Source organism: Lemur catta, chromosome X, assembly GCF_020740605.2.
Source record: "Lemur catta isolate mLemCat1 chromosome X, mLemCat1.pri, whole genome shotgun sequence".
NCBI classification, from domain to species: domain Eukaryota; kingdom Metazoa; phylum Chordata; class Mammalia; order Primates; family Lemuridae; genus Lemur; species Lemur catta.
In genome coordinates this window covers 64,327,485-64,350,192 of record NC_059155.1, presented here as the reverse complement: position 1 = coordinate 64,350,192, position 22,708 = coordinate 64,327,485, and the positions used below count along the sequence as shown (strand labels likewise).

General features: G+C 41.1%; 1 protein-coding gene across 3 annotated transcripts; it reads left to right on the top strand.

Moving 5' to 3' along the window:
* The first annotated feature begins 717 nt into the window (after positions 1 to 717).
* On the top strand, positions 718 to 21,654 carry TLR7 (toll like receptor 7). 3 transcript variants are annotated; one of them, XR_006731564.1, is made up of 3 exons: positions 718 to 811; positions 1,143 to 1,243; positions 4,004 to 4,028. XR_006731564.1 is itself a non-coding variant. In XM_045537567.1 (3 exons), exons 2-3 carry the CDS (start codon positions 1,241 to 1,243, stop codon positions 20,354 to 20,356), a joined length of 3,153 nt encoding a protein of 1,050 aa, XP_045393523.1. In that variant the 5' UTR covers positions 718 to 811; positions 1,143 to 1,240; the 3' UTR covers positions 20,357 to 21,654. The 3 variants fall into 3 exon arrangements, 2 of the variants coding, with proteins under 2 accessions (XP_045393523.1, XP_045393522.1); XM_045537567.1 differs by lacking the exon at positions 4,004 to 4,028 and adding an exon at positions 17,207 to 21,654; XM_045537566.1 differs by lacking the exons at positions 718 to 811; positions 1,143 to 1,243; positions 4,004 to 4,028 and adding exons at positions 16,212 to 16,307; positions 17,207 to 21,654.
* Positions 21,655 to 22,708: the final 1,054 nt, after the last annotated feature.

Here is a 22,708-nt window from a genome sequence, read left to right as displayed (position 1 = left end):
TCTTCACACCAAACTCTGTGTTTTCCAAATTCTCTCCAGGTGGACTAAGTGGATTAAGGAACTGTGAACATAACTACTGTATTTTGAGTCTAACTACAAAATGCCCGATAATCAGTTAAGAAGGGAACAATTCTCTCGGGGCCCACACTTTGAGAAGCAAGGCCTTATATGACGGTAGGCTGCAAGTGCAGCTGATCTTTTTTAGCTAAAGTGAGTGGACCGACTGGTAGCCTTGCCACTGCTTAAAGACAGAACCAGGTAAATTTCGACATGTCTCTAGGCTATTTATACAACAGTGACTCTCAACCTGGGGCATTTTTGCCTCTCAGGGGATATTTTGCAATGTCTGGAGACAACTGTGATTGTCACAACTAAAAGGGGGCAGTGCTACTGGCATGTATTGGGTACAGGGCAGGGATGCTGCCAAACATTCTACAACGTAACAAAGAATTATCTGATCAAAAATGTCAATAGTGCTGAGGTTGAGAAACCCTGCTATAAAAAAAGAAGGAAGATTGGTCTATTAGTTTGTTTGGATTTGGATAAGACATTGCCCCAGTGATGGTGGTACAAATAAGAGGAACCTGGTGCTTCTGCAAACTCCGCATCTGGGGTGGCTTAAATAGTCATGCTCCTCCCCCTTCCCCCACCTTGTCTTTGTAGTTGGAAACTCCAGGGCTGGCACCCTGGAGTCTCTGTGACTCTATACTTCCTGTCGCCTGTCTCTTCATCTCAGAAGACTCCAGATATAGGCTCACTCCATGCCATCAAGAAGGTATTTTAAACATCAGAACAAATTTGGATAATTTAAGTAAGTAGATGTATGTGCTGTTATAAGGGCGTGGGGAGGAGAGGAGTGGGAACCCAAATCAAAAATCATATGCAAAAAAAAAACCTTTTTTAGAATATAAAGGAAAAAAGTGGTAGTCTAAAATGTCAATCCTTTGAAGACAAAGTTAGATTTTCAGTAACATTAGAAATTGTTTTCTGGAGTATATCTCTAGTCTACCTAACTTTGAGGAAGTAAATACTAGAAATAGATGTTTCAAGCACATTTTAAAGCAATGCTCCCAGCATGTCTTTAAGCTACAGTATTTTGCTGTCTTTGAAATGTAAAGCTTGATGCGTTCTCTTTATCTTAGTTGATGCTATTGGGCCCATCTCAAGCTGATCTTGGCACCTCTCAAGCTCTGCTGTCTTCAATCAGACCTCTATATTCCGTTTTGGAAGAAGACTAAAAATGGTAAGAACACCTAAGAGATCCCTAAAAAACGTTATCTGTAATCTTTGTGGAAAGAACTGCAAAAGCAATGTGAAAGAATCTGTACTTGGGTTATTTGCTGGGGGAAATTGCTTCGTGATTATTTCATAATCGAGATTAATCAAGGGGGCATTTTGTAATTTCAGATTAATCTAAGCTTGCTCTAACTTCCTACAAGAGTTAAATATGTGCTGTAGGGAGGAGGAGCAGATGTTTGAATTGGGGACAGAGCTTATAGGGATCTCACTTCTTCATTACATTTCTGGCTTTAAAGCTGTAACAAATCACTGAATCGCTGAAGTTACTTGTGCTTTTTCCAGCATATGGCGTGGTCTGCAGACGGGGGTGTAGGGTGGGGCTCATAGCACTCCAATTGTGGGGAACGCCCGGGCTGGAGAGCTGTCAAAAAACCCAGAGCCAGGCAGTAGCTAAAGCACTGCTATCAGGGCTTTTGCAATAGGGGAAAAGGGAACTCAGAACAGAATGGGGCTCAACTGCCAGTACAGCAAAGATCAGTGAGGATTTATGCCAAGGAGCAGGGTGGTGGTGGTCAGTGGATGGAAAATGACTAAGAGGAAGCATCAGGGGTGAGGGGGATTCTGGCTGAACCGACCTGACAGGATTCTTGCTGAAGGCGGGCCAGGGTGATGAGATACCACCTGCGGGGAGGTGGAAGATGAGGAATTTGATCAGATATTGAAGGTGATCACATACCAAGATGGGGGTGATTCTCGATAAAGTGATTTAGCAGGATTCCTGCACAAACTAGGCAATGCAAAGACAGACATGAAGCCCCAAGGCCAAGGCCCAGGGGCTTACAGGAGCCTGACTCAAGTTCAGTCAAGAGAGTCTTTGTCAAGGCTGGTTCTCCCAGTCACCAGCCGGGGGACCCTGTGCCTGTCATCTGAACCCTCTAAAACTCAATTTCTCTGACAATAAAATGAGCATTAGAATACCTCCCCAACTGCCTTCCAGGGTCAATATGAGGCTCAAATAACAGAATATTTTTCAAGTCCTTTGCAAGTAATATAAGTATGAGTTATTAGATATGCCAAAAATAATCAGAAAAACATCAGTGGCCTCTTTCTAAAACTATTTTGTCACCTAAATCAGATACTTTCTAGATGTGAATGCTGGCTCCCAACCTCATTTTGTGTCTAAGGTCCAATGAAGCATTAACCATGGGGCTACTATGTGACAAAGGAAACAACTGCTTATAGTTTCATTTCCTAGAAACCCAGATGTCTATTTTAATGCAAACACATGCCCACATCTGTCTTTGCCCCTTGAGGGATGGCAAGATGGGAATGATAGAGCTCACATTTCTTGACCACTTACTACGGGTCAAGCTTCATGTTGAGGGCTTGATACACATGCTTCTATTTCAGCCTCAAAGTAGCCCAGTGAGGTAGAGATAAGAAAACTGGGACTTCAAGAGGTTAAGGAGCTTGAATGGACTTGGCTGGGGCAGCCTGGCTCCAGAAGCTGCGCCCAAGACCCCTCTGTTCTTCTTAGACCAAGCCCAGCACACTCTGTTACCCAGCAGATGTGTAAAAAAGGTGGGGTGGATTATGATAGCTTACTACTCAAGTACAAAGGGGAAATCAGTATATCTTTTCTAAGAAAAGACATGAAAACAATTTTTTTTTTTTTTTTGAGACAGAGTCTCGCTCTGTTGCCCGGGCTAGAGTGAGTGCCGTGGCGTCAGCCTAGCTCACAGCAACCTCAAACTCCTGGGCTCAAGCGATCCTCCTGCCTCAGCCTCCCGAGTAGCTGGGACTACAGGCATGTGCCACCATGCCCGGCTAATTTTTTCTATATAGATTTTAGTTGGCCAGATAATTTCTTTCTATTTTTAGTAGAGATGGGGTCTCGCTCTTGCTCAGGCTGGTCTCGAACTCCTGACCTCGAGCGATCCACCCGCCTCGGCCTCCCAGAGTGCTAGGATTACAGGCGTGAGCCACCGCGCCCGGCCTGAAAACAATTTTTGAGAGAAGAAATACAAAAGGCCAAAAAGGGCAGGGGAAATACTCAACTATATTAATAGTCATATGTCAGATCCTTTGATCTAGAAATTCTACTTGTAAAAACTCTTCTTAAAGAAATGATCAGGGATGTGGCAAACTATTTATCAACATAGTCTGTGTAACAGGTCGAAGAAAGTATCTCATGTCCCGTATTGGGGAGGGGTGAATTAATTGTGGTATAATTGTGGAATATTATGTTGCCATCAAATCATGTTTTTTAAAAACAATACTGACTAACATAAGAAAGTACTCACGGTATAATGTTAAATCAAAAAAGCAAGCTAGAAATTGGCAAGTGTCATATATTCCTGATGTTTTAAATGCACATGCTAGACACTTGCTAGATGCTTACTAAAAGCTGGATGACTTGTGATGATGGCTTACAGACATAAGTGTGTTACATATTTTAATTTTACAAAACAGCCCTGCATTATAACCATTTTACAGTTAAGAAATCAGACCCTCAGGAGGTAAAATGATTTAAGGAAGTCAGAGAGCTCTTATATGGCATAACAAGGATTCTTGTTGTTGCTATTTTTAGAGACAGGGTCTTACTCTGTTGCCCAGGCTAGACTGCAGTGGCGTGATCATAGCTCACTGCAGCCTCGAACTCCTGGCCTCAAGCAATCCTCTTGCCTCAGCCTCCTGAGTAGCTGGGACTACAGGCACCATGCCACCATGCCTGGCTAATTTTTTTTTTTTTTTACTTTTGTAGAGATGGTGTTGCTGTACATTGCCCAGGCTGGTCTCAAACTCCTGGCCCCAAGCGATCCTCCTGCCTTGGCCTCCCAAAGTGCTGGGATTACAGGTGTGAGCCACAACCTTTGGCCTGCAGAACAAGGGTTTAAAATCAAGTCTTTCTACTGACAAAGCCCTGTCTATTTCTAAAATGCTTCTCACTGTGTGGAATAGATGCAGGGATAGGAGGTTAGTACTAGAAGGGAACATGCCAAAGTGTTAACAGTAGTTAAGCAATTTTAAAAGTAAAGACATTCTGCTCTTGGCCAGGCGCCGTGGCTCACGCCTGTAATCCTAGCACTATGGAAGGCCGAGGTCAGAGAATTGCTTGATGCCAGGAGTTCCAGACTAGCCTGAGCTAGAGTGAGACCCCGTCTCTACCAAAAAGAAAAAGAAGAAAGAAAAGAAAGAAAGGAAGAAAAGAAAGGAAAGAAAGGAAAGAAAGAAAGAAAGAGAGAGAGAGAGAGAAAGAAAGGAAAGAAAGGAAGAAAGAAAAAAAAAACAGCCAGGTGTTGTGGCAAGAGGTGGAGGCAGAAGGTTCGATTAGAGCCCAGGAGTTGAAGGTTGCAGTGAGCTTGGACGACGCCATTGCACTCTACCTAGGGCAGCAGAGTGAGACTGTGTCTCAACAAAAACAAACAAGGCAACTGAAGACCCCTCCTCACAGCCCCTCACTCCTTCATATAAAAAGAAAAAAGACATTATTCTGCTCTTAACTATAACAAATTTCTTCATGACTAGTAAAGGGTTATTAAAGAATCCATTTATTAAATTAGTCTAGTCTGATTATTTAAAAATTTGGAAGGCTGTGCTGAAATTAAAAACCCTCATTAAGGATTAAGCAGCCAGTCCCTTTGCACCCCAAGAATAAATAACTTATATCTCAGAAGCTTACCAAAGTTTAGGGCTGTGGTTGGCAAACTACTGCCGTGGGCCATATCCAACCTGCCACCTGTTTTTGTACAGTCCACAAGCTGGTTGTTTTTTTTTTATTTTTAAATGTTGAAAAAATATTAAAGCAAAATTACTATTTTGTGGCATATAAAAGTTATATTGAATTCAAATTTCAGTGTTCACAAATCATTTTATTATTTGAGTATTTGTTTACATTTTGTCTATAAGTGCTTTTGCACTATCATGGCAAACTACTCAAAGAGTTGGGTAGTGTGACAGAGACCATATGGCCTGCAAAGCCTAAAATATTTCCTGTCCCTTTATCAGAAAAGTGTACCAATCCATGGTTTACAGAAAACGAGGAGATAGGGTGTAAGGACAAATAAGATTGAATACCTACCTTATGGTCTTTGGGGACTGTAGTGATGCAGAATAGCTGTCGAGTTCCTAATTTATGTAAGACTACTTTACACAATTTTATTCTTTTAATTTGAAAACTAAGTCTGTTGGGCTGAAATGATAGGAAGTAAATGATAAGCCTCTCCTTTTTCAAAACAAGTAAGTGGTTTACATCCTTGTAGTTGAATTGTTTTTGTTATATAATGCAACTTTGATATTCATGGTATTTACATTTTACAGAGATTAGCGTATAATTAGAAATATTTCAAAATTCATAAAAAGGGGATATTTGGTCACACATCTATTTGGAAAATTCCTAGCAGAGGCTCGTTCCATAAAACAAACAGCACTTAAGCAACTTCCCTTATTCACAGTGCTTGGTCAGCCTCTAGGGAGATATGCACAACACAATTCTAGTTACCAAACAATTCAGTGTCATATAAACATGGCAACATGTCAGTGAATTGCCTCCCCCCTCCCCCACCTTCTTACTTCTTTCATGCCTCAGTATTTCTGCAGCCAGGGACCCATCCCCTCCTGTTCCACCCAGCCCACCCCTTGCTTCCACAGCTTGGCTCCAGGGACTCCCTTCCCCAGAAATGTGGATTCCAATATTTCCATTTATTTATTTATTTATATTTTTTTGAGACAGAGTCTCACTCTGTCACCCTGGCTAGAGTGCCGTGGTATCAGCCTAGCTCACAGCAACCTCAAACTCCTGGGCTCAAGTGATCCTCCTGCCTCAGCCTCCTCCGTAGATGGGACTACAGGCGTGTGCCACCACACTTGGCTAATTTTTTCCATTTTTAGTAGAGACAGGGTCTCACTCTTGCTCAGGCTGGTCTCGAACTCCTGAGCTCAAGCGATCTTCCTGCCTCAGCCTCCCAGAGTGCTAGGATTACAGGCTGAGGCAGGAGGATTGCTTGAGCCCAGGAGTTTGAGGTTGCTGTGAGCTAGGCTGATGCCACAGCACTCACTCTAGCCCGGGCAACAGAGTGAGACTCTGTCTCAAAAAAAAAAAAAAATACATATTTTTGTAAAAAAGTCAAAGAGTAGAGAAAGATATAAAAGTCCCCCTCTCCCCAATTGAAGGCCCCTTCATAGCATTGCTCAGAAGAAATTGCTATTAAAGATTTCTTGTGTATTCTTCCACATTTTTCTCTGCAAGTACAAATATATGCACGTATGCATTCATCATAAAGGCACCATATGCTATGTGTTATTTTAATGCTGCTTTAAAAATCCCCTTTATTTTTTATCACCTAATAGTAGATCATGTACAGCTTTTCATGTCAACACCTATAGCTCTACCACATTCTTTTTAAGGAACATTTGGCATTCCACTATTGGTGGTTTTCCATTTTTAACCATTCCCCCAAATTGATGGATTGTTATCTAGTTCTTCTCATTCTTACTATTTCAGAGAGCTGAATCAAACTAATTAGTTTTATATGAAGACATGTTATGCTTAGTATTAAGAAAAGATGCACTAGTTGTTTTTTCCCTCCTTCTGTGGAATCCATAGGATCCTCGTGATTTAAAGCTTTGCTTAGACCATTTTGAAACAGCAGCAGCCCAAAGTTCTGGGGGCCTAGGAAGACTCCCAGCTGAAGACAGACCCCGGAAGATGAGTTTCAGGGGCCTCTGGGCCAACCATCAGAGTCATAGGATAAGCACAAGAGAAAAGGACCATTGAGGTCAGTTAGCTGTACCCCACAGTTTGTAGATGAGAACGTCAAGGTTTAGGAGAATTCAGTCGGCAGCTCTGCATCAGACAGAGAGGCTGAATCCTGATCCAATTTTCAGTTCACAAGATGCTAATCCCCAGAATAAGTAAACACGAGGAGAAGTCAGACTAATCCTGGTCTTCCTCTAATTTGTTGCAAGACACAAACCACTTGCCCTCACTTCCTCATTTTTGCCATCTAATAGTTACTGCTTAGATACACATCCTTCTCACCCCTCCGAGTGCAACCAGAGATCTCTTACAAGCTGGCAAAGTTTCAAAGATAAAAACGCTATTTGCAAAGCGTGAAATTAGGAACAGCTTGGTAAATGTTTTTTCCTATTAGTAATCATATCTCTGTAAACATAAACATTCTGGTGGGAATCTAATACAAATCTAAAATCAGAAGAATTCAATTTTGAATATAGGCTTGTGCCCTGCCATCAAAATGATGCGTCCAGGTGGATAGATTTTACCAACTTGACAAGTTGTTGATTCAAGCTTTTATTTGAAGGGTGGGCAAGCAGTGCTACCTTTAGGCCTGACTTAGCCCTTGTCCCACAATCTCTTATTTTTTCTCACCATGGATTTTCCTGACAGCAGAGAGAATTCTGTGCTTAAGAGATATGCACAGCTTCTGATGATGCGGCAGTGGAGGTATCTGGGTCCTAATGGGGCAGGAATGGTGTCTGACTCATCATCATTCTCCTACTTGTCTAGCACAGTACCTTGCACAGAGTAAATTCTCAATAATGTTTGTTGAATGATTATGTGAGCATATAATTCTTCATTGTGAAGGTAAAGCTCAATGTGCCTTTAAATCTATAAACTCACAAACTGCCTTAATATAGCGTTGCTGGACATTGGATGCAATTCATAAGAAATAGATCATCTAAAAAGTCTCTTTTTATTCTCCCTCAAGCTGGTCCCACTCAAAACACAAATACCCTTTTTAAATACTTGTAACCTTTTCTTATGAAAACAACCAACCAATCCCCTTCCCCCCAAAACCCCTAAATAGCACAAAATAGAAACATTCCAGTGTCAAGAATCTTTTAATTGAAAAGGAAAGTAACCAACATGCAGACACACGTTATATCAAGTGCATTTGCTATAACTATGAGGCAACTTGAAGTTGATTGGCCAAAATTAAGTTTGAATGTTGGTTTGAAATTGCATCTCTGATCTTGCTTCCTCGTGAGTACAATGGGAATATTTATATGCCCTTTCAACTTCAGTGTGAGAGATTACTGGTGTGATATAAATGATGTGTTTGCCTTAGCACCTGGCACACGATAAGTAATAAAAGATAGTCATTATTTTAAAAAAACAAACAAAAATGATTGTTTGATGGCTGCTTAACCTGAATTCTACATTTTCCATTTTAACTAAAGGGGTGATTTATTGAGAGACTAGAAACACCTGTGCATACAAAATCACACATTCCCATTTTTACCATAATTAGTTTGCTAATTGCATATCCAAATTTACCCAGTCTATTTGCATGTGTAATTAGCTATGATTCATTACCAAAGCTGGGCCTATGCTATGGTGTGCTATGCTATTTTACAAATCAAATTACTGAAAGATGCATGTCTTTAGGCAGTCATTGCCAAAAACCCAAGCAAAACAAAGTAACGTGGATTATTCAGCTCAGATGAAAAAACAGACCTGGCTCAATGCTGAACCTTTAAATTTTAAAATAACGTTAGTTGAAGTGAATGTCCCAGCTTATGTCTGAAGCAGGTAGTTCCTAATGGTTTGAAAGGGGAAATTTTGACACTTAAGGAAATTTTCATTGGAACGAAGGAATATTTCACATTTTTAAGCCGTCTTCTCAAGAATGTCTTTTAAGTTTGGAAGCCCGAAAGGTATACTTTCTCTTTAAATAATAAATTTAGGAAGGCTTTGTCCATTGAGTTCATTTTTTCCCCCTCACCCACTTGATCAGAACCCAACTTTCTCATTGCAGTTAATCTTCCTTCTGGCATGGATCTTGGAATGCAAACTTGCTGGTGTCTCTGAGTCCAGGCTTCCTGTGGAGCCTGCATGGACAGCCAAGAGATGTCTTGCTTGGCATAGAGCATTCCAAGGACCAGTTGGGCTCAGACTCAACTATTGAGCATAGGATAAGGATGGCCCCATCGTGGCTGTATCTGTTCCCAGGAGAGACAAATGAGCTCTGTGTTTTCACTGAGGTTTCAGGTTCAAAGGCAAAGAGCTGCTGAGAAAAAAGATTATGAAAGAGTCCTGCAGCTCCACTTCCTGTGCCCTTCCAATGACACCATCCTCCTTCTTCTGTGGCACTTTCCCCACTCCCACCCTTCCTTTAAAGGTCCCAAGCCCTCCTGGTCTCTCTTCATCCTCTTGTCAACATCTGATCCTCGGGGGGGGGGGGGGGGGGGGGGGGGGGCGGGGCGGGCTTTACTAGTTATAATAGTTTAGTATGAGTCTTCTATGGGATTTTTAAAAAGTTCAAAGCCTTGATTTACTCAGCAAATATTAATCTTGCACTCACTATCTGGCAGGCACAATAATCATGGAGTACATGTAAAGACAAGGTTTTCGGACCTCAAAGTGTTCACCACCTACGGGGGGAGATAGCTGAGTTGACTTCTCAAGAGGTAGGATAGCCTCGCCGCTAAGAGTACAGGCTCTGTTCCTCAGTTGCCTGGCTCTCACCTTGGGCAAGTTATATCACCTCTGCACTTCACTTTCCTCACTGTAAATGACTTCATCTCTCGAAATTGGGATAAGGATTAAATAATTTTGAAATCAGTGACATGTGAATGGATTTGCAGGCTTTGCAGGTAATACAATTTCTTCTAACACTTAGTAGACTTGGACTGGATTTGCTTAGAGTTAATTCCACGTACAAGTTTAACACAGCCTAAGATTTTTTCTAGACCTGGGGCCTGCAAACTAAGATCTGTGGGCTAAATCTGTCCCGCCACCTATTTTTGCACGACATGTGAGCTTAGAATGAGTTTTTCAATTCTAATTAGTTACATCCTAAATGGTTAAGTACCTACATAATATCCTCAACTTTGCCTAAAATATTTACCGGCTGGCCCTTTACAAAAAAAGTTTGCCAACCTTTGGTCTAGACCAACATTGTCTAATAAAACTTTCTGCAATGATAAAAATGTTCTATATCTGTACCCTCGAATGTAGTAGCCACTAGCCTAAGGTGGCTTTTGGAGCCCTGGAAATATAGTTAGTGTGACAGAGAGATTGAATTTTAAAGTTGTATTTAATTTTAATTAATTTAAATTTTAAAAACTACATGTGACTAATGGCTATCACATTAGAGCAGCTCCAGACAATTTTAAATCTAAAGACTCTGTGTTCTGTCAATGCTCCCCTCTCTCAATCTAATCGGCTACCCTGAGGCTGCATGAGTCAAGGGGAAGGCAATGCTCTTCATCAGATTTTTGCCCTGGACTGGCTTTCATTGTCTGCTAGAAAATGCTTAATGCAAAGTGCTTGAAAAATGCTTGCGGGAGCACACTTATTTCCTCTAAGGCTGCTACTTTGGCTCTACCCATTACATCCGCTTTAGTTTAGAATGAAGTACAATGGTTGGCATTTTTTAACCCTGCAAGGCCCCAAATTGAGGACGTCTTATTCAACTTAGAGTTCAGGGCTGCAGGCAGAGGCAGAGAAAACCTCTCTTAGCAAAGCTATATTTTCTTCCATCCCTGCCTGCGAACTGGCTACCTTCAGCCCTATTTCATTTCTCTCATGGGACTGCTAAAAACAGTAAGATGCCACGAACACACAATATTCATCAAAAATATTCATCATTGTGAATATCGTCCAACCATTTTCCCTAAGAGTAAAGTCACAGTTGGCATGCGTTCTGCCCTGCAAGATAGCATAGATAAGAGTTTTATCAAATATCTTGCATGATATGACATGACCCACCAGCTTTCCAGCTTCTGGTATCTTTCTTGCCCAATGCCTGACAACATCAGCATCACATATTTTAGATTTTCTCATGGGCAGCAATTTATTTCCAAATTCTTTTTTTTTCGAGACAGGGTCTCACTCTGTTGCCCAGGCTGGACTGTAGTGGCATGATGATAGCTCATCGCAGCCTCCAACTCCTGGGTTCAAGTGATCGTCCTGCCTCAGCCTCCAGAGTTTCTGGAGCTACAGGAACATGCCACAACATCCAGATAATTTTTTAAAGTTTTTGTAGAAATGGGGTCTTGCTATGTTGTCCAGGCTGGTCTTGAACTCCTGGCCTCAAGCAATCCTCCCATCTCGGCTTCCCGAAGTGCTTGGGATTACAGGAGTGAGTCACTGTGCCCAGCCTATTTCCAAATTCTATAGTGGTTTAAATCAGTTTTGCAGTTGTGCAATAGAAAATCCAATTAATACTGGTTTAGAATAACAATTTTCTAATTTCTCGTAAACTCCTGGCAGTCAGCAGTTCAGAGCCATCATTTCTTTTTTTATTATTCATATCTTATAATTTTTCCAAGTATAAAACCACATTTACATGACAACAGAAAATCATGGATTTGTTATTAAATGGCATTTTGTCCTTTTTTAAATTTCTGCTGTGCTCTATGAGGTCATAAAAGGAAGGATCTGGATACTCTAGATCATTGACCTTGTTGCTCCACCATCTCTAGCATGTTTTCCTCACTTGCATCATCCAAGATGGTTGGCTACATCATCCACATTATGAGAAGCCAGATGGAAGTAGACGGGAGAAAGAGGAACAGCCCCACCATTTAAGGACATGTCTCAGAAATTGCACGCCTCACTTCCTCTCACATCCCATTGGCTATAACTTAGTCATACAGCCATGCTTAGGTGCAAGGAAGTCTAAGAGATTGAATCTTTTTTCCGAGTGGCATATGCCCAACTACAAATGGAGGCTCTAGCACTGTGAGATGAGAAAAAGGGGGAAGAGATGTTGGGAGACATATAACAATCTCTGAACTCTATGAGGATAATGAAAAGAATTAATTGGAAGTATCAGAAAATGCCCTATGGAATAAGAACCACATACAATGAGGCAACACATATACAAGTGTCAGCATCTTGTCTGGAAAGAACTAATGGTTTTTCTACATTGTATTTGAGATATGTACATTTTTTTCTCCCCTCTACAGAATTTTGAGTTCCTTAAGGGCAGAGAGCATATGTCTCCTGGTCCTAGTACATATCTGTCAAATGAAAGAATAAATGTGAGTCAGTGGGATTTCTATATTTATTATGAATTCTTTCAGAGAAGATACATTGTACAATTCCTAGCTAAGGAATTATTGGAGAATTGTCTGGTCCAGATCCATTATCTTGGTCCAGGAGAGTTGTCTGGGTCCTTGATATGTCCCATATTGTTTTTCTGTGTCTGTCATTCTTTTTTTTTTTTTAGAGATAGAGTCTCATGCTATCACCCAGGCTGGAGTACAGTAGTGCAGTCCTAGCTCACTGTAACCTCGAACTCCCTGGGCTCAAGCCATCCTCCTGCCTCAGCCTCCCAAGTAGCTGGGACTACAGGCACAGGCCACCACATCTGGCTATTTTTTTATTTTTTTGTAGAGACGGGGTCTTGCTATGTTGCCCAGGCTGGTCTTGAACTCCCAGACTCAAGTGATCCTTCTGTCTCGGCCTCCCAAAGTGCTAGGATTACAGGCATGAGCCATGTGTCTGTCGCTCTTTTGCAGGGAGTCTTCTCCTGGTCCCGGAGCCTGCCTCAGAGGGGTATATGGGTAGTGAACTACCAAGCCAGGACTAGGACTCAGTTCTTCCAACCCTCAGTCCAGAGTTCTTTTCACAACCTCCTGTGTAACTAGTGCAGTAAGAGATGAGGGGAGGGAGCAATTACTTCTGTCTGGTTTGATCCCAGACGCTTTCTTGGAGAAGGTGGATTTGAACTAGTCATTATAAAAGCAGAGCTTCTTAAACCTTTTCCTCCCAAGAAATCCCTAGGCAAATAGAAGAGATAGAAATTTGACCCCTGTGGAGTCAGGGGGTGTAGCCTGAAGGAACCTACTCCAAGAAGAAATTTCTTTAAAATAGTTTGCTTTACTTCACTATTCATTCATGCATGCATTCATTCTTTCGTTCCTGTATCTAGCAAACATAATGGAGTCCTAATTACATGCCAGGTATTGTTTTACATGAGGACACACAAGGTGCTGCTCTCTGGGAGCTTATGTTCTCATGCAGAATAGACATTAAGTGAATAAGCACATATGTCAGCAAAATAGTTTCTGATTGTGCTAAGGGCTACGAAGGAAATCAAACAGGGTAGTCTAATGCCAAGTGCCTACACCTCTCTGTGCCTCAGTTGGCTAATCTGTAAAATGGAGATAATAATAGTGGTCTACAATTCCAAAACCCAAAACTGAAAACTTTGTGTTACTCAGTTGATTTCAAACATGATAGGATCTCAACACATTTGGAGGTAAATCTTGACCTGAATTGAATGAGTTATTTATTCTTTTTTTATCCCACTTAGAGTGGACAATCCTACACATCACTACAGAAATTTTTGTATTTTGATTATGGGATGCTGCCCCAGGCCCCAATAGATATTACATAATATAAGCTACAAGCATCATATTACTTTCTAAAATCTGAAAAATTCTGAATTCCAAAACACATCTAGCCCCAAAGGTTTTGGATAAGGGATTAAAGACCTGTAGTACCCTTCTCATGAGGTTATTGTGAGGATTAAATGAGTTAATATACGTAAAGCACTTAAAATGATGCCAGGCATATGGCAAGTGCTACCTGAGTTAACTACTATTGCTATCATTGTCACTATTCTAACATAGGAGGGTATTTCGATAACTTGGTCAGGGAAGGCCTGTCTGAGGATGTGTCACTTGAGCAGACAACTAAGGGGTGATAAGGACCTGGCCGTGGGAAAAAGAGGAGAAAGATGATTTCAGGAAGAGGAAACAGCAAGTGCCAAGACTGAGGTGGTTACAAGCCTGGCTCGAATGCAGAACAGAAAACAGGCCAGATGGCTGATGTGTGGTGAAAGAGGGGAAAGATGGTTTAAGGTCAGAGAGATAGGAATGGAGTTGGCACACACATGGTATATGCAATGGTAAAGACTTTGGATTTCATTCAAAGTGTGATAGGAAGTTGTAGCTGATTTGATTCAGCTTTATAAAGAAAGAATGCTCTGATGCTGTTTGATGAACGGATTGTAGAGGAGAAAAGGAAGCAGGGAGACAGATTTGGAGTCTATTGCAGCGGTCCCAGCGAGACCTAATGACTAATTGGAGTGAGGAGGTGTCAGTAGACAAGGAGAAAAGTGGACAGGTGCAAGGAAAAAAGTTGAGAAATAAGGGAGAAAAAAAGCTTTCTGCTTAATTTGGCATTTTAATTTATGTCAGTGTGTAGATGCTAAAAATTTCATAATCATTGTCTCAGGTGTGTTCCGGCCAGTGGTATGCTAGATCCAGTTCATACAGGCTTGCAAGAACAACCCTGCCCATCTTTCCCTGACTCTGCATCGAGTGTCGTCACACCGGTAGCTCGAAATTGGCCATAGTGGGAATATTTGCGCTACGGGAATTGACGAATGCTACAAATCAGGACTTAACAAATCAGGGAGTTTCGGGGTGGGGAGGGCAGGAGGAAAAGCTGATTGTTAAACATTTACCAGAACACCACTTGTTAAGGTGACTTTATTTTTCTGTAACTAAACTTCCTTCATTTTAGAGCCTCCATTTTTCCTGATCACAAAAATACTCAAACAAGGCACACCTTGGGAAACCCAGTTTGATGATTACTGTCCCAGTCACTTCATGTGTCTAACTCAGTTAATTCAGGGATCCTCCACTTCTTTCCAGGGTCTCATCTAGGTTCACAGGAATGGGATGGGAAAGAGGGTACCGGTTCATGATTGGCCTTTATCCGTGTTTGCTCCCTCTGGAATACAACTCACCTCCCTCTTCCACAATATCACTCTTAGCAGTACTACCTATTACCTTTGATAGAAGGATCCACGAAGCCACCATGTCTTACAGAAGCATAGCCAGAGGTGGGGTCCAGGTCTTGGATCCTATTATCGGGAACTATACAAATGGCTCACTCTACTTCTCTCCTTTCCCCTTCTGAAGCCTGCCCCTCATCTTGATTCAACTCCTCCTCCTGACTAGTGAACATTTCCCCTAAATCTTTGAGTAAAAGATCTAGGAAGATGCACCATATTTATCTAAGGGCTTCTCGTACCCCTTGGCCTATTGCCATATATTTCCAAGTATCTGAGCACTCCAGTTTGGGAAACATAGCCTGAAAGAATAACTGGAAATCTGGTGAGTGAAGATGGTAGGAATAAGACTTCAAACAGAGGAACTTGCAAGTCAGGGAACTTGGGTTTAGTGATTAAAGAAGCTGGTAGAGGAGTTGGACCAGGTAAGCCTAGACAAGCAGACAGGGGACAAATTTTGGAAGACTTTGGATGCCATGATAAAAAGCATGAGCTCATGCTGTAAAAACTAGAATTTAAAAAAAAAGAAAATCATTTTAAGGATTTCAGAGTAAGATAATGATCGATTCAGGTTTGGGAAGCTTGATGGACAGTGGATTGGGAGAGTGAGAGCCAGGGACAAGGACAAGGCTTGGGAGTGGGCCAAAGGTGGAGGAATCTCAGCTGATATTGTGTCAGCTAAAATGGCAAAGCAAGGAGGATGCTGAGAAGAGCAATGAGGAGATAAGCCAGATTCAGTGAATGGATTCAAAGATGGGGAGGAGGAGACAGGGTGATGAGAAGGGGAAAAAAAAGACAATTTTGTACCTCTAACTCCAACAAACTTTAGGCAAGTAAAGATGGCTGAAAAAGCCTTTTGAGATGCTTCTGGCCATCTTGAATTGGAGAAAAAGAAAGCTGAAGGAAATTTTGCTTATTTATCTCTTATTAGAAGAATTAAGGGCAGTAGGCATTTGATTTCTTAGATATCAACATGATTGGTTGATTCAGTCACTTGGGAGGACAAAAGTATTAGTTGAGCTAGAAGCCTATGGTAGAGACACAGACCAGACCATTCCACGTGTAAGTACTAGTTAAACTAAAACCAGCATTCTGGAATAAGATATTAATAGCAATCCTGAAACTTGAGAGCATGTCCATGGTGAAACCACTCTCTAAGGCAGAGCCAGTTGAAGGTCATATGGTGATTATCAAAGCTCTTCAGTGCTTCCCATATTCCCTTTTAAAGCCTTTCTCCTCAGGGTCCCAGTGTCTGTCATGCTAAACCCAGCTGCCCAAGAACCACCTTTATGGGTAAGTTCCTGTATGTCCCAGTTTGCCTGAGAGACTCTTGGCATATGCCTACAGTCTTGGCATCATTATTAACAGCACCTCCCTTCACTCTCATGAGTATCCTGCTTCATCAATTATATGGTTGTTCTGATTGCCCATCACCCAGGCAGTGCCCTGACTCTACTCTCTCCTCTCCAAATGTAGTAATGTAAACCCAATGTGTAAGGAAAATGCTCATCGTAAAATCTTCTTCGAGATAATTTCCAAAGTGATTTCCAAAAGCAATCCAAGAAGAGAGGCAAATTATAGAAGGGCAGTGCCAGAATGGTAGCAGTTTATGTTTGATAATCAAACGCTATGTACTAGTTGGGTGACCTTGGGCAAATCAGTTAATATCGGTGAGCTATGTCTTCACTTGTAAAATGGGAACAATAGATCACCTTTATTTCCCTACTTAGACTATTATGAGGGTCCAATATTATGAAAGACTCTTGTAATGTGTACCACAGCAGGCTTAGCAAGAAAACAATAATTGCACTAAAGTCTTAATGTGTTATTCTTCCTAGGTGTGTCTGCGTTTCAACATTCCTTCACCCTCCAAATTTCAGACTTTGGCAGCTAATCAATTGCTCTGCCATTGTAATGTTCTATATAATAACAAATAGGAAAATGCTACTTCTACCATCTTAGAAGCTATTTTGCTAAAAAGCTAAGATACTAAAAGCTAAATGTGCAGTTAAATTATTGCAAAACTCAGTAATTGGCAAATACAGTCATGGAGGGGTGCTTAGACAGTTGAGAACAAGACCCGAATTATTTATTTTAAAAATGTAGATACAGAGGCAGCAAAGGGGAATTTTCAATTCTGATTCTTGGTATTATATTTTAAAACAATGATTTGTTCTTTCTTATAATTTCAGGTGTTTTCGATGTGGACACGGAAGAGACATTTTCTTATCTTTTTTAATATAATCCTAATTTCCAAACTCCTTGGGGCTAGATGGTTTCCTAAAACTCTGCCCTGTACTGTCACTGTGGATATTCCAAAGAACCATGTGATCGTGGACTGCACAGATAAGCATTTGACGGAAATTCCTGGAGGTATTCCCACCAATGCCACAAACCTCACCCTCACCATTAACCACATACCAAACATCTCCCCAGCCTCCTTCCACAGACTAGAACATCTGGTGGAGCTTGATTTCAGATGCAACTGTGTACCTATTCGACTGGGGTCAAAAGATAACATATGCACCAAGAGGCTGGAGATTAAACCCAGAAGCTTTAGTGGACTCCCTTATTTAAAATCCCTTTACCTGGATGGGAACCAGCTTCTAGAGATACCTCAGGGTCTTCCACCAAGCCTACAGCTTCTGAGCCTTGAGGCCAACAGCATCTTTTCCATCATGAAAGACAATCTAACAGAATTGGCCAACATAGAAATACTCTACCTGGGCCAAAACTGTTATTATCGAAATCCTTGTAATGTTTCATTCTCAATCGAAAAAGATGCCTTCCTAAACCTGAAAAAGTTAAAAGTGCTCTCCCTGAAAGATAACAATGTGACAGCTGTCCCCACTGTTTTGCCATCTACTTTAACAGAACTCTATCTCCACAACAACCTCATTACAAAAATCCAAAAAGATGATTTTAGTAACCTCAATCAATTGCAAATTCTTGACCTAAGTGGAAATTGCCCTCGTTGTTATAATGTCCCATTTCCTTGTACACCTTGTGAAAACAATTCTCCCCTACAGATTCATCTAAATGCTTTTGATGCATTGACAGAATTAAAAGTTTTACGTCTACACAGTAACTCTCTTCAGCATGTGCCCCCAAAATGGTTTAAGAACACTAAAAACCTTGAGGAACTAGATCTTTCCCAAAACTTCCTGGCCAAAGAAATTGGAGATGCCAAATTTTTGTATTTTCTTCCCAACCTTGTCCAATTGGATCTGTCTTTCAATTATGATCTTCAGGTCTATCACGCATTTATGAATCTATCAGATACATTTTCTTCACTGAAAAACCTGAAAATTTTGCACATCAAAGGATATGTCTTTAAAGAGCTGAACAGCCTTAATCTCGCCCCATTATATAATCTTTCAAAGCTTGAAGTTCTTGATCTTGGCACTAACTTTATAAAAATTGCTGACCTCAGCATATTTAAGCAGTTTCGGAGTTTGAAAGTCATAGATCTTTCAGTGAATAAAATATCACCTTCAGGAGAGTCAAGTGAAGTTGGCTTCTGCTCTAACACCAGAACTTCTGTAGAAAGTCTTGGATCCCAGGTCTATGAATCAATACATTATTTCAGATATGATGAGTATGCAAGGAGTTGCAGGTACAAAAACAAAGAGACTCCTTCTTTCATGCCTTTTAATGATGAGTGCTACTCATATGGGCAGACCTTGGACCTAAGTAGAAATAATATATTTTTTGTCAAGTCCTCCGATTTTCAGAATCTTTCCTTCCTCAAATGCCTTAACTTGTCAGGAAATACCATTGGCCAAACTCTTAATGGCAGTGAATTCAAGCCTTTAACGGGGCTGAAATATTTGGACTTCTCTAACAACCGGCTTGATTTACTCTACTCAACAGCATTTGAGGAGCTTCAACAACTGGAAGTTCTAGATATAAGTAGTAACAGCCATTATTTTCAATCAGAAGGAATTACTCACATGCTAAACTTTACCAAGAACCTAAAGGTTCTGAACAAACTGATGATGAATGACAATGACATCTCTACCTCTGCCAGCAGGACTATGGAGAGTGAATCTCTCCAAACTCTGGAATTCAGAGGAAATCACTTGGATATTTTGTGGCGAGATGGTGATAACAGATACTTACAATTCTTCAAGAATCTGCTAAAATTAGAGAAATTAGACATCTCTAAAAATTCCCTGAATTTCTTGCCTCCTGGAGTTTTTGATGGTATGCCTCCAAACCTAAAAAATCTCTCCTTGGCCCAAAATGGGCTAAAATCCTTCAATTGGGGAAGACTCCATTTTCTGAAGAATCTGGAAACTTTGGACCTCAGCCACAACCAACTGACGACTGTCCCTGAGAGATTATCCAACTGTTCTAGAAGGCTCAAGAAACTGATTCTTAAGAATAATCAAATCAGGCATCTGACAAAGTATTTTCTGCAAGATGCTTTCCAGTTGCGATATCTGGACCTTAGCTCAAATAAAATCCAGGTTATCCAAAAGACTAGCTTCCCAGAAAATGTCCTCAACAATCTGGAGATGTTGCTTTTGCATCATAATCGGTTTCTATGCACCTGTGATGCTGTGTGGTTTGTCTGGTGGGTTAACCACACGGAGGTGACTATTCCTTACCTGGCCACAGAAGTGACTTGTGTGGGGCCAGGAGCACACAAAGGCCAGAGTGTTGTCTCTCTGGATCTATATACCTGTGAATTAGATCTGACTAACCTGATTCTGTTCTCACTTTCCATATCTACAGCTCTCTTCCTCATGGTGGTTATGACAGCAAGTCACCTCTATTTCTGGGATGTATGGTATAGTTACCATTTCTGTAAGGCCAAGATAAAGGGGTATCAGCGTCTGATACCAACAGACTCTTGCTACGATGCTTTTATCGTGTATGACACTAAAGACCCAGACGTGACAGAGTGGGTTTTGGATGAGCTGGTGGCCAAATTGGAAGACCCAAGAGAAAAATATTTTAATTTATGTCTTGAGGAAAGAGACTGGTTACCAGGGCAGCCAGTTCTGGAAAACCTTAACCAGAGCATACAGCTTAGCAAAAAGACAGTGTTTGTAATGACAGATAAGTATGCAAAGACTGAGAATTTTAAGATAGCGTTTTACTTGTCTCATCAGAGGCTCCTGGATGAAAAAGTAGATGTGATTATATTGATATTCCTTGAGAAGACCTTTCAGAAGTCCAAGTTCCTCCAGCTCCGGAAGAGGCTCTGTGGGAGTTCTGTCCTTGAGTGGCCAAGAAACCCACAGGCTCACCCATACTTCTGGCAGTGTCTGAAAAATGCCCTGGCCACGGACAATCATGTGGTGTATAGTCAGGTGTTCAAGGAAACCGCCTAGCCTTTCTTTGCAAGATGTGACTGCCTAGCTTACCAAGGATATGCCTGGCTGCCTAGATTTGCTCATAAATGCTTCACCAAAAGAGTGTTTTGAAATTCTCTAAGAGCTGGGATTGTTCATATTAGAGGAGAGTCACCAATGTCCAACAAAGGAGTTAAAAAGATGGGATTTATTAATATATGATGCATTGAGTCTTCTTTCTCATCTCTCTGTGTCTCCATTCGCACTTGAGTCTGTCCCCTCAGCGCTTGTATAAAATGCTTTTGGCAGAAGGGTGTAAGTAGAGAACATGGGGCTCTGATTCTCCTGTAACTGGGTGATGAAATATACACACAGTCATGAAATTGGGAAGAACCACACTTCTACCCTTAAGAAGTACTGGTATATTCATAAATAGGGAGAAAAATGTTCAAGCTCTGTCTGTATGACACCAAAATGTACCAGACTTAGTTTAGTGAAATAAAAACCCAGTTAATTCCTCAACCAATTCCTTGCATATCATCTAGCGCCCCCTTCTGTGCAGACCCGGTGTTGGTGGCGCCTCTCTCTCAGTCTTTTCCCTTGGGCCTGACGCTGGGTTCCATGGGGAAACAGTGAGGAACATGTTTATCATCGATGGATATTGTCCACCTACAAATGGAAAAACATTAAAATGATCTGCCTTTATACAAAGTGACATTCTTTCCCTTTGATGATAATTTACCTGCTTAAATGTTTTGTCTGCACTGCAAAGTACTATATCAAAGGTAAAATTCCCTCATCTAATGATCTTTCGAACTGCTTTGTTGACTAATGCCATAAATTTTAAGTATCTCTACCCTTGAGGTACCAACATTAGATGGTTTTGATGGTAAACCCTAAAGGTGGACACCAAGAACATGTACCTATTATTTATAGTTTTATCAGGGATGACAATAATTTGAATGACAATTATGTGGATTCCTTTCCCTTTTTTGAGGTGGAGAGAAACTGAGGTTACAGGCCTTAACATTGAGAAAGCTTCAGTTGTAAACTTCAGCTTTCATATTCAAAAACAATGGAAAGGACCAAGACATTCTTAAGACACACATTCACCTGGGTAAAAATTCATATGAGTTCAAAGTTTGAAACCTGACCAATTTGCTTTATTTCATGAAAGAAATTATCTACAAAGGTGTCTGTGCCATCTGGAAAATGGTTTGTATGGGTTCAGATCCTACAGCGTTGGCTTGGAGACACTGTATTTCCCCCCTGTGTGGAAATGCCAAAGGTTTTACTTTAAGTATGGCTGGGAATACACAGTATATAAATTATTTCCAAAGGACATTTAATTAATCGATTAATAAGGTCCACAAACTTACAAATTAATCTCTGGAATGAATAGAGACGTAATTAAGTTTCTGGAGTCAACTATTTCACAACTTCTGTAAGCTTCATTGTGCTTAATTGGTTCCTTTCTTCAGTGAAAACAAAGATAATGCCATAAAAAATCAGCATTTGGCCACTGTAAATTTTCTTCTATTAAAACACATAAATACATAAAATTTAAGCTATTTGAGAGATTTATAAAACCATAAATGACTTGAAAACGACTTAAACATCTTCTGAAATGGATCAAGAGGAAGGAAAACTAAAAATAAAGCAACTCAGAAACCGCAGAGTATTTCGACATGAGGTTAAGCACAGTGGTTTGTTGTAGGGAAACAACCAAGGGTACACCAACAGATAGTTTTTGTTCTAATTCCTTTGTAATCTTGACAAGTCACTCTTTTAACTTTCTGAGGGTCCTTGGTGGAGTTTTGTAGGACTGGAGCTGTTTGTAGATGGCTCAGATCAAAGGCCACCACCTCAGACTACCTGGAGAACGTGACTTTGAGGTGCCCACAACGCTCTGACCAGCCTCTGGTTGGCTCCATCCTGGGAGGGACTCCCAGATTCTCCATGAAACCTGCTCCACTGTCAAGGCCGGGCCCCTAGCCCCTTTCAACCCTGGACCTGGCGAGGGCACATGCTTCCTCCTCAGACAGATACTGCACCTCAGCAAGACTTCGGCATTTTTAGGATCTAAGCCAAGGGAGGCATTGGGAAGGGCAAATGTTATGGCTGAGAAAAGGGCAAAACTAGTCTCTGCAGTTTGTCGAGGAGAGAGGCTGAGTCTGATTAATAGCCCCATTCCGGAGTCAGGTTCGTTCGGCTCCCTCCTTGCGTCTATTTCCAGCTCTATCTGTCCGGACACTCTTTTAGGTCCAGATGGCCTCTTACATGTAGTCAGGGAATATAGAGGACATGAAGGGACATAGTGACCTGAGAACATGAGCATCTTGTGCACATCTCCAAAGAGGCTGTGATGGGGGTAGTAAGAAGTGTGTGATG

Coding starts and splice junctions, on each gene's coding strand:
- TLR7 (XM_045537566.1), top strand. CDS start 16,272: ATGCTAAACCCAGCTGCCCAAGAACCACCTTTATGG. Junction 16,308..17,206: donor CCCAAGAACCACCTTTATGG/GTAAGTTCCTGT, acceptor TTATAATTTCAG/GTGTTTTCGATGTGGACACG.